The sequence below is a fragment of the Nilaparvata lugens genome, chromosome 8, assembly GCF_014356525.2.
Source record: "Nilaparvata lugens isolate BPH chromosome 8, ASM1435652v1, whole genome shotgun sequence".
In the NCBI taxonomy this organism is placed as follows: Eukaryota; Metazoa; Arthropoda; class Insecta; order Hemiptera; family Delphacidae; genus Nilaparvata; species Nilaparvata lugens.
The window spans coordinates 45,705,866-45,725,943 of record NC_052511.1 but is presented as its reverse complement, the minus strand read 5'-3'; the positions used below and the strand labels follow the sequence as shown (position 1 = coordinate 45,725,943).

Below are 20,078 nucleotides of genomic sequence, written 5' to 3'. Positions count from 1 at the left end.
ATAGTTTTCTCTTTTGACTTTTACTCCCACCTCATTTTGTTCTGATTTCGAAGATTGGTTTCCATTCAACGATAATAATTTTTCATTTTTCCAAAAGATGGAAACTTTCTTTTTCTTTTTATTATTTTCTGGATTTTTTATGAGTTTTTGGAGATTACTTTCTGCATCATTGTTCCTAAGTAAGTTTTATTTCATTTTTTCCTATGTTCTTGACTTTTCTTAATTCTCCAACGAATTTCTAGTATTTTTTAAACACAATTCACTTATTTCTCATCATTTTTATGTTCTACCATCTATCATCCAAAATAAAGCACATTATTTTATTATGCCATTGAAATTATTTGAAGATAGATTTTCACCGATCAGTTTATAATGAGAAACATTAAAATTTTTAGTACTAACTTCTACATCTATTATCACCTGCTTATACAATTATTCCTAATCGTTGGTAGAGATTAATTACTGATTGGTGATTCTGCAACCAGCTTCTACTTTTCAACTTATGTCCTATACTCCATTACCGATCCTCAATAAATTGAGTTATATCTCTGAAATTTCAAAAAAATTAATTCGATTTGTCTTTTCAGATTACAATAATGACAACGCCGTCTGGAAAGACCCAGAGATGTCAACACAGCAACACAAGGATGAACTCCCAGACATGATTGTGCTGAGTGACTTGAATGAAGACCAACAATTCATGAATGAAGAAACATCAACATTCACGCCATTCAACATCGTCTTGAACAGCAACGGATCATACTTCATTGAAACCAACAATAATTTCAACGATATCGATCAAGATTCAACGAAAATCTATAGTGATGATACAATCAATGATAACCAGAACGAGAACAATGGTGGTGATGGGAGCGCTGTTAGTTCAAATCGGTATGAAAAATCTAATGTTGGAAAGAATTTGAATAAGAAGGTTAAGAGTGGAAGTCCAGAGGTTGAAGAGGACTTGCTTAATAAATCGGGGGCCGAACATAATGTGGGAGACATCCATAAGGGAATAGTAGCGAAGAAGGGTTTCAAAAATGGCAAGATGAAGTTGAAAGGAAAGAAGAAAGGTGTAAAATCTCCAGGTCTCTCAGAAGTTGTGAAGAGAGTTTTGGTTGAGCCAACAAAAGTTTCTGAAATAAAAGATAATGAGTTGACTACTAGAATTGATTTGGAGAGAACAGTTTTGACAACAATTTTTCCTACTTTTGGCAATAATTCAGATGTAAAAGCTGTGACTCCTCATGAGGTGTCAGTCAAGGAGAATAGTTCCCAGAAAGATGAATCAAAAGTGGAGAACCCCGTTGCAACAACAACAGAATCATCACTTTTGAGTATTGTGTACTCCACTGCTACCCCACAAACAATCCTACATGTTGAGAACGCTACCGAAAACTTGAAAAACTCTCCAGCTACTCATAAAATCCCAGAAGAGCTCAACACAAATCTTAGAGACATCGAGATCCCAATCACGCATCAGACCACTTCTCAACCGACTCTGCCTCCTCAAAAAGTATCAACCAGCAGTTGAAAACTGAGACATTTTCAGAAACGACAACTACCAGGCAGAGTGATAGCGGAGTTGTTGAGTCTGAAGCAGCCGCTAAGACAACCGAAAAGTTTTTGGTGTTGGATCGTCAGGCGCTTTTGGGAATTCTGCGCTCTGATGACAAGAAACAAAGCAACACAGCGTCAGCAGGTTAAGGCCAAACATTGTTGTAACCAAGGACGAAAGTTCAATTGGAATGAAAGTAATTGTCGCAATAATAGTAATGGTTGTTAAATGTGGAAAAGCGTATCACTAGGTGTGTCTCGTTGCTTGATACAGTATTTATTTTCTTACAATTAAATCTAGAAGATTGCACAATGTTCATGTTAACTCACCAGATTTTCGATTCCATTCAATGTAAAGTTCCAACTCCAATCATAATCACAATATTGATATTTTTTGGTATTAATATCCTCCTCTCTCTATAATCATGAGCATTGATGAATCATTTTGTAAAAATGTAAATAGGTTCTCTAGTTATAATAAAATACTCCAATGACAATGTATAGTACCTGTTTGTCTGGTATGCTTGGCTTCTGGCTGGTCGAGTTTGGGGTCGACTCATTGCAGTTCAAAGCTACAGGAATAGATTACAACAAAGATGGTAATAGAGTTAGAGTATTCTTTTTTTTTCATTAATATTAATAAATACAAATAATATTAAAGTAAATCAATAGCTGATAAGAATTTTAATGGCGAATTGATATGGGTATTCTTATAGTTTCAAAATTCTCAAAAACCTTCATTGTGGGCCAGTTAATAGCAGGATTTGCAGTTAAACTTGAATATTGATCTCCACAATCTATTTCAACTACTCAGTAATCATTGAATTTTCCATCATGAACGATTATTTTATTATTGAGTATCAAAATCAAATCAAAGATTTATTTAAAATGTACTTCTGCAGAATGACAGCATTTACAGAATGAATTTACAGCAATTCAGATTTCAGTTTAATTTTGTCTTGTTTGAAAATTTTAATAATCGATTTTGCAATGTTGCTGCTTCATACATGAAGAAAATGTATTTTATTTATTATGATATATTCATTACTTCAGAAATGCTTTATGTTAATTGTATGAATTACCATTTTAGGATGACATTTTTAAAGCGTAGGCCTATCCTAGGATTTGCAGTTTCTGAATTGGAATTTTCCCAGTCAGGAGCCAAGGTGATACCAAGTTTGGCGCGATATTTACCTGCAATTTTTACATTTTAGATTTTATTTCATACCACTGACAGGGTATCCACTAACTACTTGAAATGTTTACTGTTAATTTATGTGTTTTTTCAACAGTAACTTATTTCATTGGTATGGATTTTCAAATAAATCGCTGAATTCATTTTTGTCAATTTTATAAGATACAATAGTTCTGAAATAGTCTTCATTAACGCATTTTCATTTCTCTCAAAAGAATAATTCTATTACAGCTTATTCAGTAGTAGTCTAATTGTTATAATGCAATTATCTTTTCAAATATTCACAAGAAGTCAATTTACACTAAAAAATTCTGTTTGAAATTATTTCGACTAGATGAGAAATGAGCTAATGTCAGTACAGTATTAAAAATGTCAATTGAAAAAACATTGTGTCAAATATTATTGATGGCTGATGTAGGTATGTGTGTGATAATTTCACTATGATTTGAAAATTAGGAAGTGGAAATGGTTTCCTATGATAGCTTAAGCTAGTGCGAGTGATAATAGAAAATATTCATAATGACTACCTACTGGCACAGACGTTATTTATAAGAAAAAATAATCTGATAGTATTGAAAATATTAAGCTAAATCAACTATCTAACTTATTTTGTACGGTACATGTAAAAATTTGTGATCTTTGACAACTTGGAAATTTTTATTTTCAATTTGAGATTTGTCGCAATAAATATTTGTTAGTCAAATCCTTATTTTAGTTGAACTCTAATAAATTGTGAGTACAATGAGGAAGCTTCTTGCTATATATCTTTAAATTTGATCAATACTGAAAATATTGCATTAAAGTATTACCTATTATTGCATTATTTTAGTATTGAAAATATTGCTGAGAATATTGAGATTTTTAAATTTGATCAGTACTGAAAATATTGCATTTATCTTAATTTTCAACACAGCATGATGGAATGCTTACTTTCTTAATAACTGGTTTAAAAGATTGGAAATATAAACTTAATTCATAAGTAGCCTACCGTATCAATATGGTATCTATCGGTTTTTCTATTTTACTATTATATTTTATTATTTTAGTAGCTTAAACCGTTGAGTTTCTTTGGTTTAATTTATTGCTGTCCTAAAAAATAATGAATCGACCGTGGAATTACTAAAATAATAAATTATAGATCCTGTTTTTTTATGTGTCCTGAAAGATTCCTTGATTATGAAATTACTAAATTAGATTATGCATCATGGATTGTTCGGCTCTGAGACATTAGCAGCAATTCCAGACATTCAACTTCATTTACCTCCTCAGATCAATTGATCGGAATTCTTTTGTTCTACTTCCTATGTAAATAGTTTCTCTTTAGATATCGATGTTACAATCCTTGAAAAAGTAGAGAGGTCGCTTGATTAGAATAATTGATAAATGTAAGATTAGCGATGATGATTGGAGTATGAATTATAAAAAAAAACACTCGCTTTCCAGCTCAAGGTGTTAAGTGCTCAAACGCTTCGCCATTAAGAAAGATTATAGTTGTAATTATTGAATTCGAAAGAAGAAATTATAGTGTAAGTTGATGTGATTCATTCATTCTTGAACAGAATGGTTGAATTGAATTGTTTGTTAGTTCTATGTGTAAAGTGAAAACCGTGTGTTTTTATATTGCATTTACCTAAATATTATTAATGATGAATGTGATTGAAATGAATGAATGAATTATTTGTTCTAGTTTGTACACTCATGTTGAATCAATCTCAACACTAAAAAAATAGTAACATTCCTCATGTTATAGGGAATCAATTCCAATAATGTAATTCTTCATCCATTCTCATTTAATGCGCGTGCACTACGCATACGCATTAATGTCAGATTAGTTTTGAAAACACATCAATATTAATTTGCAACAATGTAAACTTAAATCTATATTGATTAGTTCCAAACTATTCAGGTAATAATAATTGAGCATTCTAGTCTTGAATGTTATATTGTAATATTTATTTAATGTGACGTTTTACTAGATAAAAATAATAACTATTGAAGTGTGTATGCTCAATAATTGTCATGAGAGCAATAATCAATTTATAGTTATCGATTAAAAATATAAAAGAAAGTGATAATCACAAAATTAATTCAGAATCAATTAAAATTTCAATTGTAATAGAAAGGTTTGTATGATTTATTGACAATTATTACAACGCATCTGATCAATGCATCATTAACGAATCACATTTTTATCAAAAATTGAAAATTTTGGACAATGTTTGTAAATAGTTGCAATTTATACAGATAGTACAATATTACTCATATCGTATATTTCTTACACTCACAAAACACAACATTTTAAACACTCATAAGATTAATAATACTAATAACTGAACTTTCAAGGTGTAATATTTCATCTTGAATAAGAAACCTATTTTTATGTAAAATATCAGAAAGTGAACTTCTCTTCTTCCCAAAGCACCTATTATATGCTAAACCCGAAATGTTTTTGTGATTAAGTTTGAAGAGTGAATATTGCTGTTGTGGAACTTTTCCATAATTTGAAGGATATTGTCACATAATTCCACTTCATGTTGAACTAATCAAGTAGATTTTTCGGTCAATATCTTCAGTCTCTTCTATTTTTGATATTATTCTGTTTATGCCGAACTACCTACAGTACCAATATCTAATTATGATATTTCTTTTGGATCTTTCAATGAATATTTTCTATTGCAAGAATCATATTCAAATCCTATTTATAACATGAATCATTCTCAAATAACTCATTTGAAAATATCTTCCATTAAAATGCAAATAATATAACTGCATTTATCATCAAATTCAATTCAAAATTTCATTAAAAACTACTTGAGTATATCACTGGTTATCTTGTGACTAGATTTCATTTATTCACTTCCTAAAGATCATAAAATTTTTATTTCAGGGATTGGGAAATTTTATATTAGAAAATTCATATTATTAGATCACAAGTAGAATATTGAATCAAACTCCTTACAATGTGAATTACATTGAGTTGGATATAATATTATGTTTGGAGTGAATTAATAATAACTGCAGTTTATTGGGACAAAATAAAACTTGAAGAATTTATCATTGTCTTTCTTCATTGGAAAATTGTTGAAAATACTTTCAACCACCAATCAACATTCCATTATATGTTATTCTATATTATTCTATAATATCTGATACTAATTTATTTGAGAGAACTTGGTGAAATCTTGCTTGAGTACCGGTATTGATAAGAGTGTTAGCAGCTTTTCACACTAACACAACTTATTTATTTGACCATGAATATTAATGAAATTTCTGTACAATTTTTTGCTTATTCTTGAAGAAATTGTACGATTTAGTATTCCACTCCGTCCATTATATCTACATTATATCTATATTGAATTCTATGTACACCAAGCATGGAAGTTTTATTGCTAATCTCAAATCTAAATTGACACCATACTATTATAATGCAATTGATAATAAACTTGATAAATAATATGCTGAATAACCATAAATTCTTATGAACTCCAACGTTTTAATGCAATAAACCACTGTATTGTATACCTGTACATATTACTGCAAAAAAAACTGTAATCAGTAATTGAAAGTGTATGAATGTGAATATGTTACTAATCTTGTGTAAATAACAGCTTTCTTTTTCAATACCTACCTATGTGATGTTTGTGAACTATTTTCAATACATTAGGTACCACATATTTTCATGTTATTTCACACATTTTTTCAGTGATAGTGTACCTTCATTATCACTTGCAGAATTATTAATGTATTATGATGAACAGTATCAGATCTCTCAATTAAATTTATTTCAAATCCATAAGTATTTATGTATTATCGTGCAATTAAGATCAAATATTCTTTTTCCAGTTTATTATTGAATAAAATATTTCCACTAGTTTGTGTAATTTTCATTTGAGTACAGTATTGCATTTCCATTTTTCCTTGAATCTCGAAATGGGACTCGAAGGTACTCTATTATAAAACGTCAAGAAAAAATGAATAACATATGTTCTTCTTCTTCTATATGCCGGCTCCGCGACGGAGATTAGCGATCATCAATGCAATTTGGATTCTATTGACTGCAGCTCGGAACAGAGATGTTGAGTCAATGTTGAACCACTCTCTCAGGTTCTTTAACCAGGATGTTTTCCTTCTTCCAGGCCGGCGTCTTCCTTCAATCTTGCCCTCCATGATCAACTGCAGGAATCTGTACTTCTCATTGCGCATCACATGTCCAAAATACTGAAGCTTCTGACTCTTAATACAGTGTAAAGAAGCTCCACTGTAGTCCCAATTCGTTCTAATACCTCAGAATTCCTCACCCTTTCTGTCCATGAAATACGAAGAATGCGCCGATACAACCATAGTTCAAACGCCTGCAGCTTTGCCTCCAATGCCTTCGTTAATGTCCATCCCTCATGCCCATACAACAACACTGGAATTATGTAGTACTTCAACAAACGAATTCTAGTCTTGAGAGCAAGGTTCCGATTGCATAATACCCCTCTCATTCTGAAAAATGCTGCCCTTGCCTGCTCAATCCTACTCCTTACTTCCTGGTCGAAACTCCATTTCTCATTGACACAACATCCAATATATTTGAAGCTATGTACACGTTCCACCAACTTACCAGCAATTCTCACTGTTGCCTCGACACGTATAACATAACATATGACTAACATATGTTAGTCATTGTTATAATTATGCTATTAACGGTATATGGCAATATGTTAATGCTGGTTGTATGTTGTCCTTGATCTTGTCCACTCTGAAATCTTTCTTGTGCCCCTACTTGTAAAGCGGACACAAAGTAGAAGGAATCTTTCTTCTTCTCTGTGAATAAGCAGGCCATTCACTATCCAACAATTTGGTCAAACCACGTTGGATCTTTCACCACTCACGCTCCGGCTGGTTAGTCAAAAATACCCACTAACTTCCCAAATCGAACATGTCTAGGCGGCTGACCTTGCGAGGTCGGAGAAGTCAGTTGAACCACGGAATATAGAAGAACATATAGGTACCTTCTAGATCTCCTTCTATATACCGTGAGTTGAACAGTTCACAAGACTTCCGACAGCATTTGCTCCGCCCACAACAATCCCATTCACGTTCCGACGTCGAATTGATGGACCTCAAGTTGGATAGTGAATGGCCCGCTTTATGGGATAGGTATGTCATTAGGTATCGTACTCAGGAAAATATATGCTTGATATTATACTATATCAGAGAAAATAAAAAAAGTTTTCTCTGACTGTATGTGCTGAGTTATACTGTGCTATGTTTATCCACTCTGTATATCTAATGAGAATGGTTCTCGGTTTCAGTACTGATGCAACTAAGTCTTTGTCAGTGCTTGTTTGAGATTATGTTGAAATTAAAATGTGAGTTTACAGATGGGATCAAAGGAGGTATTACATTATAGTTCAAATGCTAATAGGTATATGAAGTTTTTTTGACAAAATATTCGAAATTTTATAGTTTATCAAAGCTAATTGAAGGTGTGCCATGAGCAGTTTGATAATAATTATCAAACAAAATTCCAAATTCAATGAGAGCTACTATCCAAAAATTATTATCTTTCCTTCTCATCGAATTTCCTTCTAGCTGTTCATCAAGTTGTCAATATTTTCAGTAGCAGAAGTCTTCTGCTTGTGAGTTTATTTGAATTTCAAATTTTACCTACCTACATTAAGAAATCTTTTAGAAATAATTTTAATGGTTTGCAACCTCCCCATAATTATTTCCCCATGGTAATTAGCCTAATAATATTGTCGATTTCTTATAAGAATTATATTCAAATTCTTCATTTATTTCAATTTCTGTATCTTTATTATTTGCATTACGTGTTTATCAGATATTTCTATTGAAATTGATGAGTTGGCTTCAATTAGTAATTTTCTTAGAATCACATAAGTATGTATATTTCAATCAGTCTTCATTTTCAAATAAGGTTTGTTTATATGTAATAGACATAAGTTGATGTTATCATCTTTATAGAACCTTAACAGATTGCACTTATCCTACCAGTTTGGTAAGACAGTTACTCAAATCTTTATTCCTACACGTATTTCATTATGGAAATAAAAACAAACCAATATCAGATATCTATTGATCACAATTTAATTTTTACTTGAACATTTTATGTGGTTGTTACAGTTTCTCGACGTTGGTTGATAGTTATGTTGAACGCAGTCTCTTCCAGCCAAATTATTGTATTTTCGATAGTTGACGAATCAATGGTCGTTAAGCATGACTTGAGTTCCATTTTGAAATGGTAAGGTCTTGTACAGGTCGTACTCTCTTCACTGTCAGGGAGGCTGTCAGACGACAGACAGTATTGACGGCCTAGGTAGCATGTTGGTGCTTGCGGTAGAGTACACCATAACTGGAACTCACACCTACAATTCAAACAATTCACACAATTCTCTAATATTTTTACATCGAGTAAAGTAATGTAGTTTCTTTAATACCTTTACCATTAGTTCGTAATGAAGGTATTAATACCTTAAATACAGTACCGCATATCCTATTTTATCAATCATCCATGTCATCCATTCAATCAACAAAATGTCAAAAAGACCTACGATATTCCAGTCAGAAGTTTAAACGTATTCGTATACAAAAACAGAATGATTATTTATAAATTTTGACTATAAATTCATTAATTTAATTTTAATATAAATGCTTATGATACTACATTGATGCCAATGCTACATTTTCCTATGTATTTGTCACTCTGTAGTCCTATATTGGGCAGCGCATGCGCTCTGAACTGAACAATGACACTTGACCGCAGCTCAAAGTGTGATCAAATAAAAAAAGAATGAACAATAGATTTTGGTGTGAATTCTATGTAGATTTCGTGTTAATATGCTGAGATACGTGCTACATTACCCAAAGAAGCTGGTGCAATTCCTTAGCGACGACCCAAGCCGCTCGGCTTGAGCCATACTAGAGACGATTGTCTTGACATTGACGGACATAATAATTGATCAAAAAATAACATACTATAGGTCGGATGAAAATGATCTGAATATTAGTAGAAAGGAGACATTCTTCCCCATTATTTTGTAATAAATTTTTACTTATTATCATATCCCATAATAATAAATTATTGTGAGAGAAGTAAAGAACAAACGAAAATTGCTATTTATGTATTAAGAGCGTAATGCGCGCGACTTTGTCGCTCGCGCAAAACAGTTATCACGCGACGCGAAGCGGAGCGTGATAATTTTGCAAGAGCGATAAAGAAGCATTACGCGCGAATTACATACAAATTTTTTCTACAACTGCCCAAACCTGTTAAATTACTTATATCGACGGAGTTACTTACCGACGTTTTAGGTTAAGATCTGACTTTTTGGCGAGCTGCTTACAATCAGCTGATTAGGGAGCGTAAAGAAACTCTTCTGCGCATGCGCGAATGATTTGAGAGCATAAAGTAAATCTACTGCGCATGCGCGGATGGTTCGAGCGAAAAAGTAGATTCTCCTCAGAAATAAGCTGTTTTACGAGGAGAATTGAGTGTGTAAATTCTTTCTTTACGCGCAGTTATAGAAAAACATATTTTCGCGATGTTTCCAATTTCCTCGGAAGAAATTGCATTTTAGTAATATTTTTAGCACTACTGGAATATCGGGGATGATATTCTACATGCCGTACAATTCTGTCTTCTGTGGTAAAATTAGAAATTTTATAAAGTTGCAATTTTTGACAACGCTGCTATTTTTACTTTCCTTTCCTTAAATTCAATGAAATTCAATTCAAAATGGCGGATATTTGCTAAAAAACCATGTTTTTTACAGTTTTATCGAAAACGGCTTTAACGATTTTCTTCAAATTTATACCCTAGATAGCTATTTATAAGCCCTATCAACTGACATGAGTCTCATTTCTGGAAAAATTGCAGGAGCTCCGTAATATTCCTGAGAAGAATGAATTTTGTTAAATTTCTATCATGATTTTCTCAAAAATGACGACCGATTTTTTTTTTCAAATTCATACCCTGTATAGTTATATATCAGCTCTATTAACTGGCATTAGTCTCCTTCCTGAGAAACTAACAGGGGGTCCACCCCATCCCTGAGAAATTTACTTTGTAACCTCCTTCTCGTGCGTGAGGTAGGTAGGTAGAGCAGTTTATTCAAAAGAACACATGTCGATATTTTATTTGTAGAACAACTGTTTTGACAAGTTTTAAAAAATCCTCAAATTTCATAATTCAAACAAAGGAAAATGTACTCTGAAAACAATAACAATAGTATAATCGTAGTTTTTATTATTCAGCCGCCAATCGGCATAATGTTATTCCCCTAAATTATCCTCGTTTAAGAATGAGGCTTATAGATCAATGAGCAAGGAAAGTTGTGTGAGTGTACCACACCAGATTTTTCCAGATGGTGTACCTAGTCTCAACCTATTTTATACAAACTATAGTCATCGGTAAGGAATCGCACCTTGCGAAATTATTATAGTGTACGGTAGTCTAAAACGGCCTTCAAGTTTAGACTACTGCGGTCTGAAACGGCCTTACAGTTTGCAGGCAGACTATTCATGCCACATTACCTGTTGACAGAACACCCAACTACAATACCATGTAAGATTCATATAGCTGTACGTTATGTTTTTCTTCACTGTCAATTATTAGTTTAGTTTTTTGGACCCCTCTATATATATTCACAGAACAATCAAATTCATTCTCTAACCTTAGACCTTGTCGCGATGCCTGTGAATTAGCTGCTGGATTTTTCTCTAAAATTTTGATCACCTTGGTCTTTCCATCTGATCCTTGCTCGGATTCAATTTTCTGGTCGATTGAATTGCTCATAAATTGATTCAAATAATCCATTAATTTCTCGCGTCTCCTACCAGCCAGCGCATTATCCATGCTCGCCTTAGAAGTAACACAAATTTTGATGTCTTAGAGAAGAATTATTATTAAAAATTTATTCAGATTTACAGAGCCACCTAAGGCTGAATTCACACACAACAGTAAAAGTGAACATTGGAAATATAATTCCCACTTAGCCATTAAAACTTATAATAATTATATATTTTTTCTTTCTTTCTTTTTTTACAATGAAGCTCAGATCGGGAGAGTAATACTGAGAATACCCTGTATTATTTCTCTCCCAAATTTAGGAGAATTTTTTATAATATATTATTATATTTTCACTCCACCACTGTCACTGTTGTTCACGAGGCCAGCTTTATCATTAATTGAATGAGATGTTTTTAATTATTTTCTCAACTATATAAAATAGTGCCTCTATCTATAGTATCCATATAATATATATGGATATATGGATATATATCTTTGGTGGAATGAAGAATGTGACAAAGCATTTGAAAATCGACACAAGTCTTGGCTTGAGCACCAAAGCAAGAAAACAGATGAATCATACAAAAATTTCGTGGATATTCGCAAACAAGTCACAAAAATTTCCGAAAAACCAAAAGACAGTTTGAAATAGAGAGAATAGAGAGAATAGATAAAATAGAAGAAAATAGTCAAAAAGCCAACAGCCGGGATTATTTCCTAAATTTCAAACAGTCAATCTCTAAATTCGAACCAAATACCCTTTACTAAAAAATTCTGAGGGAAAACTTGCACACAGTGACAGGGAAAATGTAGAGATCCTTGCTACTACCTTCAGATCTCTTCTGAACTGCGATGATCCGATCTCGACTCTTGAAATTGATATAAATATTCCAATAAAATCAATGCAATCGCAAATAGATCCACCTACACGGGAAGAACTCATCAGAGCAATGTCAGAACTGAAGAATTACAAAGCCAGTGGTGAAGACACATTGACTGCAGAGATTTGGAAGAATGCCTCAGCTCAGACAATAAACGAATTGCATCACCATTTAATCAAAATTTGGGAAACTGAAAGATTGGAAGAACACTGGACAACTGCGATTATTCACCCACTGCACAAAAAAGGCGACAGAAGCAATCCTGATAACTACAGGGGAATTTCGCTTCTAGATTGCACATATAAGATACTGTCGCGAATAATTTACAACAGAATTAAAGATCAGCTGGATCTAGAATTGGGAGAATACCAGGGGGGTTTCCGACCGTGGCGAAGTTGCGCTGACCAAATATTAACGCTAAAATTAATCATGCAATATTACAAGAAACGAGGCAAACAACTAGTACTCTCTTTTATTGATTTCAAAAAAGCGTATGACAGCATCCATAGGCCATCTTTACTGGAAATTTTAAGGCATTTGGGTCTCAACCCGAAGTTGATCAAAATGATTGAATTATCTTTAACAGATACAAAATCAAAAATAAAGTTCAGAGGAGAACTGTCTGAGGCATTTGAGATAAAAACCGGCTTGAGACAGGGCGATGGGCTCTCTCCAATACTCTTTAACTGTGCTCTAGAATTCATCATTAGGAAATGGAGAGAAATTAATCCTGAAACCATACAAATTGGCTATCATAAAGGCAACATCAAACTTAACTGCTTGGGTTTTGCAGATGATTTGGTTTTCCTTGCAAATGGAGTAGCAGAAGCACGGCAACAAATAACATCTTTGGGAGAAATAGCAGGAAAAGTCGGACTGAAGATTTCTTATGAAAAAACGAAATTCATGATAACTGATCCTTGCTCGGATTCAATTTTCTGGTCGATTGAATTGCTCATAAATTGATTCAAATAATCCATTAATTTCTCGCGTCTCCTACCAGCCAGCGCATTATCCATGCTCGCCTTAGAAGTAACACAAATTTTGATGTCTTAGAGAAGAATTATTATTAAAAATTTATTCAGATTTAACAGAGCCACCTAAGGCTGAATTCACACACAACAGTAAAAGTGAACATTGGAAATATAATTCCCACTTAGCCATTAAAACTTATAATAATTATATATTTTTTCTTTCTTTCTTTTTTTACAATGAAGCTCAGATCGGGAGAGTAATACTGAGAATACCCTGTATTATTTCTCTCCCAAATTTAGGAGAATTTTTTATAATATATTATTATATTTTCACTCCACCACTGTCACTGTTGTTCACGAGGCCAGCTTTATCATTAATTGAATTGAGATGTTTTGATTAATTTTCTCAACTATATAAAATAGTGCTTCCTCTGTCTATAGTATCCATATATATAATAGTGTTTTTTCAACTGTGAATCCCGACTACAGTATTAACAAAGTTAAGGGTATATTTTTTGAATTTGTGCTTTCTTCACAATACAGCAAAACCTTTGTGTTCGATTTTATTTATTTTCGAGAATTTTGGTATAATATAATTATTCTCATTTCACGCTGAAGTGATTTAATCTCGATTTGCTAAGTTCTTCAAATATTATCAGAAAATAAAGCTTGGATGATTTTCTAACAAAAAATATGCAATATAAGTTGGATATACTGGTATTATCCTATAAGCTACTCAATTTATTTTATAATTATATACTGGTTGAAATTAACATTTATTTTTAAAAAATTTCAATTATAGAGAACTTACCCATCTCAACCTTAGCATGTAGAATAAGTTGCCCCATCTGATGGTATCACATAGATTGCAGATCAAAATTCGTATATTTCTAGTTTTGGCTCTCCTCCATAGATCTGGAGATAAATTTCTTAATGTATTACCAGAGTCTTGAATTTCATAATGGCTGGAAGAGATTCATAAAATTGAAACACATGGGACTAAATAAAATATTGTTGTCCTCAGTACAAACTGTGCTTACCTGCAACCATTTTCAACGTGACTACAAATTACTTTTGAAAATCTGGTTGTAGATAAGCTGCAATAAGTTAAGCAGCTCCATTACCTAGGACATTATTTGTAGTTCAATTAATTACAATACTAAACTTTTATTATTTTCAATATTGTGTAGTTTCCATTAGAAAATCTCTAGTCACATTCCCAGACTGACATTCATGGGCTTTACTTCCATCCTTAATCGAGAACTGTTCATTAAATGAAAATAGTTTTCTTTTCCTTCGTAACTGTTTCTATAAATTGTATAACGTGAAGGAGAACACTTCCATGTTTCCCCTGATGGGGAAGGATACAAATTTATTTAAGTTGTAAAAATTGATTTGAATTATATAAATCTATAGGAAAGCAGAAAAATTTATATAGAACATTTTTTTATTAAGGTGGAAAGAAAGAGAGACTGTCCCTTAATATGGAAAAATATCGCAATATCTCTATTCATGGTGTGAATTTCACAATTTTTTATTTCTACTCAAATTGATAAGAATTAGCACCAGACTTAGGCCCGCCGCAAAGTAGAACCACGCTAATCCACGAAAAGCAACCCACGCCGTGGGATGTTTTGTAAACCATTGCTAAGCTTCTCCAGAAATCTGTGTAATACATGTAACGAATAATCCACTTGTCAGCTGATTGATTATGAATAATTCTATAGCAATGGTCTACAAAACATCCCACGGCGTGGGTTGCTTTTCGTGGATTAGCGTGGGTCTACTTTGCGGCGGGCCTTAATACTTTAGAGCCAAAGTAACTGGCCAAATTGATAGGTACCAAATATGAGTAAAATAATTGTAACTATTGAATACAATAATTGCTTTACTACGTCATCAACATACCCGCAAATATGACATGGCGCATCTCTGATCACTTGATTCTCATCATGGGAAATTCGAATAAAATAGTTTGAATTCAACGAGCAATCAAAAATTCCAAGCAGCAATGGTCCGATTTTTTCCTTCAATATAAATATGTATTATATAACTTAATTGAACAAATCTATTTATTGTAAATTTAAAAATAATTGAAAAATGTCATCTGTAAGTCAATTCAAATTATTAAGGGGTTGATCGTTATACTCTCCGTCCATTTTATTCTTCAATAAAAATGTACCGTATGAATTGAACAAATCTCATTGTTTTATATTATCTTAAATTATCTGAAAAAATCTCATTATTTTAAAGCCAATTGTAATTAAGGGGTTGATCGTTATACCCATTGAAAAATACATCGTTTTTACTTAATGTATGGATGATGGTAATTCTAATATTTTGTACCAATTCAACTGAAAATCCCCAGTGCTCATAGTTCATCTTAAATGATGAATTGTTGGGTGTCTTTAGATCTGTTTTTATAGTAGTTGTGTTTCCAGATGCTTGTTACGTTTATTGTTCTACTCTATTTTGTATTTAATTAATCAAGAAACGTCTCACTATTTGTGCAACTCCATAAACATAAATTATTAGTTGCTAAATTAACTTTTGATTTATACTTCATGACATCTTATAATAAATAGATCTCACTATCTCTTTCTTTAAATGGAACTCCGCTACTGTTAGCTGTTGAGCTCTTACAGTATTACAATAATAAGTTTTAAATAAATTAGACGTGTTAATCAATGATGGATATCAGCTACAAACCTCTTTTGGATTCCAAATATGACAGAAGAAATGGTGAATAAATTTGGAGTTCATGTTTCTCAGATCGTCCAGTGCAGTGGTTATATTTTCCGCTCTCCAATTCCATAAACCCAACGTGGAACCATCCAACAATTTTTTGAATTCTTTTAGACAAACGCCTGCTTCGCAAATCAGTTCTGTATTATTACTGTTCATGCTGTGGTCCCAGAATATTGAGTAGATTACTTTGTATTCAGAGTTCAAAATCTAGGAAAAATTATATACTAATAAATATATATTTGAAATTGTATTTAGTATTGAAATTGTATTGATTTCTTTATCTAATATTGAATTCTTCTTTCTTTTTTCTTTTTCAATAAATTTTCAATATATTTTTTTACAAGATAGTTATCTACTTTAGTCCACTGATATTTTATTCCACTGAAATATTCATTAACTTTTCCTCCTATTTGGAATGAGTACGTTATTGAAGAAGCTTTCTTAGGATCAAAACATTAACAAAGCATAGTGGAGCGGCGAAGGTAGGGTACTGGAGTAGGTGAATTTTAGATTAGATAGACTTCTTCATTTATGTTTGTTACAATATTAGGTGCCGGTAACTGAGAGTTGGAAAATAATGCATGTATCTAAATGTCTGCTCTACTAAACCTTTGACCTTCCACCATGTTTTGACACATTTAAATACACGTGCATTACTTTCCAGCAGTTTCATCAACCTTTTGCACCACCCACCACCTTCGCCGCCCCAATGTTTTGACCCTAACTCACATCAAGCAGAAAATTATAAAAAATATGTTTGACTGTTTCGTTGAAGGCTCATGTTAGCATTAAAAATCCACTCCCAAAAAGATAAGCACGTATAAATAAATTGAATGAATAATGATAAAATATTTCCAGGGTTAAATGTAGTGATACAATATTTGTACTGAAAAATAGAAAATATTTTATCAATATAATTATTTTCCATTTTTCAAGCAGAAGGGACTACAATGAAAATATATTTGCATAACAGTGGAATAGTAAAAATAAACAATCTTCCCTAATGAACAATACCTTTCCTTTATGTTTGAGTGGTAGAGTAGAGTAGACTCAAGCTTCATCAAATACAAAAGTTATTCTTTCAATTTCATTCAATGATAAACTTTGATTAATATAGTCAAACTATTGAGCAGTAGTGGCCACAAGGGATAAGCTCAAAACTATTTTCACATGATGAACATTATGTGTTTGTCAAGTTCCGTTCAATCTAATAGAATCTATAATAAACATTTTGATAATAGCTTTGATGTAAACGCAGCTTAAAAGGATAATGTTATGAAGTCCCACTCTTTATAAAGACAACCAATCAATCATTTAATCAACTATATTTCTTAGAGATATGGCACCGCATTTTTCTCTATTGAAATATCTCACTTTTCAAATTACCGTACCTGCAGAAAAGAATACTCAGCTACCAATACTAATTCATGATCCTCAAATCTTGTATCAGATTGAGCGTGTAGGAGTTTGTATTTCACATCTTCCAGCTTTTGCATTAATCCCGGACCAAAATCGCAGAATCCTCTGCAAATTATGTTGTGAACTGCCTGGAACCATCTGTCCTCGACTTTCCAGATTACTTCACTAAGCTCTTGTAAGTCCAAATTGCCTAATATTTGCTCCAAAACCTGAAAAAACCAAATGCACAATATTTTCATATACCGTACAGAAATTTATAAGTTTTTTATCAATACTATTACTATTAAAAATAAACTGAGTTTGATTCAAATGAAAATTTATATTTATTTGTCAGCAAAAAATATAATTTCAACAACATTTGATGTAAGGACTACATAGAGTTGTGTTTAAATTAATTTTTGAGTCAAATAATGTGGACATTCATTGTTGAAAAATAGGATTCATTGTCACATTTAATTCAAGATTTTTTCATTTTCTGTTATTCTTCTTCATAAACATTGGTTGTTATCAGATTTGATAAAATAACAAACTCTATCGATGAATTAGGTTGCAAGTTGAGGTTGAAAGCGACATGAGATTAATATAAGATGAAGGTTGATCAATATACTTCCTACCTCCATTGGTAAATTTTCTATTGTAGTTGACATCTCTTAGATTTGATTATGCAAAAAAGACTTAAAATTTTACATTTTCATTAATATTAGTAAAACTGTTCTAAAGTTTTGTTTGTTTTTTCTTTCGTTACCAAGTGATTTGGTTGTTTTTATTCACATGACAGCATAAACATGTGCATCATATACAAAGTATTAATTTTAAAAACTCCAATTTCTTGTGCTTTAAAAGCACACTTTGAATTTAGAGCCAGTTCACACTGCAACAACTCTCCCAGGTGTTCGAATGTTGCAACGCACATATACTGTAGCCTACGTCCGTCTATCTGCATATATCCGCATGCAAAAGTTTTATTTTTTCCTATGTCTATTTCTGCTGCTGAGTGGGATCGCCTTTAGCTAAATATAACTATGAGTTAGTTATCGATGAAAAGCATTATGAATATATTGCTCAGTGGAAAACATACCCAAGGTACATAAGTACCAAGATTGTCTTATCAGAGAATATTATTTCTATAATACCTTTTTTCGCTTTAAATTGTCCTGAATCTATAGCCTGAATTTAAATTGAATAATTTGAATTAATACTGATCAATTTAGAAGTATTGTAGAATTTTAATAGAAATATCATGTCTCATATATTCAGCTCCATCTGATAAATTGACATTTAATGCATAATAATAGATGTTGAGATGTTATGTTTAGCTTTGAATCTTGGCGGTTGAAAAAAGAAGACAAACCTCATCTTGAAGTTTTTGAATGAAAAATTCTTAAAAATATATGTAGAGTTTCTCTACAAAAGTTACTATCTCCAAAATTATCGTTTTTGAGTTATACATTCAGATCTATAGATTTTTTAACGGCGAATCCGAATTTGCTAATAGTTCCTCACATATATATATATATATATATATATATATATATATATATATATATATATATATAGCGTATGGCATTTCCTTATTCGTAAGTCCGTGTAATTTCGCACTGATTAAAAGTGCAAGTCCAAATTTAAAATGTACTGGATCGCCTGAGGGCTTGCCACAGTAAAGTCATTACTGTCACCCAGGTAGGCACGTCTGTCACATTCATAGACAATATGTTTCATTGTCTGCAATGGAGCTCCACAATCGCATCCTGGAGAGTCTATAAAGCCCCATTTGAAAAGAGATGCTTTGCATCTACCGTGCAATGTTCGGATTCGGTTTAATGTGACCCATGCGTGTCGAGGAAGGTCAAATCCTGGTGGCCTGGTGCACTGTCTGAGAGCATCTGGAATTATAGGGGGTGCCTTCTCTCTCCATCTCTCCATCAAACAAAAGTTCTCACTCTTGAGGCGCTCTGTCAGCTTTATTGTTGGCTTTCTGGATTTGAGGTTCCTCATGTTCAGGTCTGGGATATCCTCATGAATTGGAAGCTGCTGGCTGGAGCATATCCTGTTGTGCAGTCGCAGGAGGGCCTGACATCTGCGCAGATTGGGCGGTGGTATCCCACTAAGAACAGGTAGCCAGAGAACTGGTGTTGTTCTCAGAGCTCCAGTAATAAATTTTCTCACAAAACTGACGATTTCCATATGAAAAGTAATGTTTAAAATAGCGATTTTTTACAAAAATTACTATTTCCTTCTAGAAAAACTGAATGATTCTCAACAAAACGTACTTTTTCCTTGTTCGATCCTGTATATGACAAACATGACTTTTTCCATTATTAAGTTAATCTCGGATAGCTTGATTTCTGACAAAACGTACTATTTCCAGTACAGTTGACTAAATTTTATATTATTTTCTCCGCTGTTTCTGCCAGTATTGATACCAGTATTTTTATATAACCCTTTTATAATATAAAATATTACGACTAGCAGTCCATTTTCACAATAAAAAAACTCGTTCACTCACT

At 32.5% G+C, this 20,078-nt stretch overlaps 2 protein-coding genes across 2 annotated transcripts in view; one reads left to right on the top strand and one right to left on the bottom strand.

Annotated features, from left to right (window-relative positions):
• The window catches only part of LOC111043314 (C3 and PZP-like alpha-2-macroglobulin domain-containing protein 8), a 54,739-nt gene extending 48,101 nt beyond the window's left edge, over positions 1-6,638 (top strand). The window contains 1 exon segment of the mRNA XM_039434917.1: positions 588-6,638. Coding sequence (XP_039290851.1) covers positions 588-1,534 — 947 coding nt within the window. The 3' untranslated portion in view covers positions 1,535-6,638.
• Positions 6,639-8,825: 2,187 nt separating this feature from the next.
• Positions 8,826-18,451, bottom strand: LOC111043313. The gene is made up of 7 exons (XM_039434918.1): positions 18,186-18,451; positions 17,544-17,780; positions 16,114-16,359; positions 15,313-15,431; positions 14,216-14,369; positions 11,434-11,621; positions 8,826-9,126 (listed from the first exon to the last, which is right to left on the bottom strand). Exons 1-7 carry the CDS (start codon positions 18,216-18,218, stop codon positions 8,868-8,870), a joined length of 1,236 nt encoding a protein of 411 aa, XP_039290852.1. The 5' UTR covers positions 18,219-18,451; the 3' UTR covers positions 8,826-8,867.
• Positions 18,452-20,078: the final 1,627 nt, after the last annotated feature.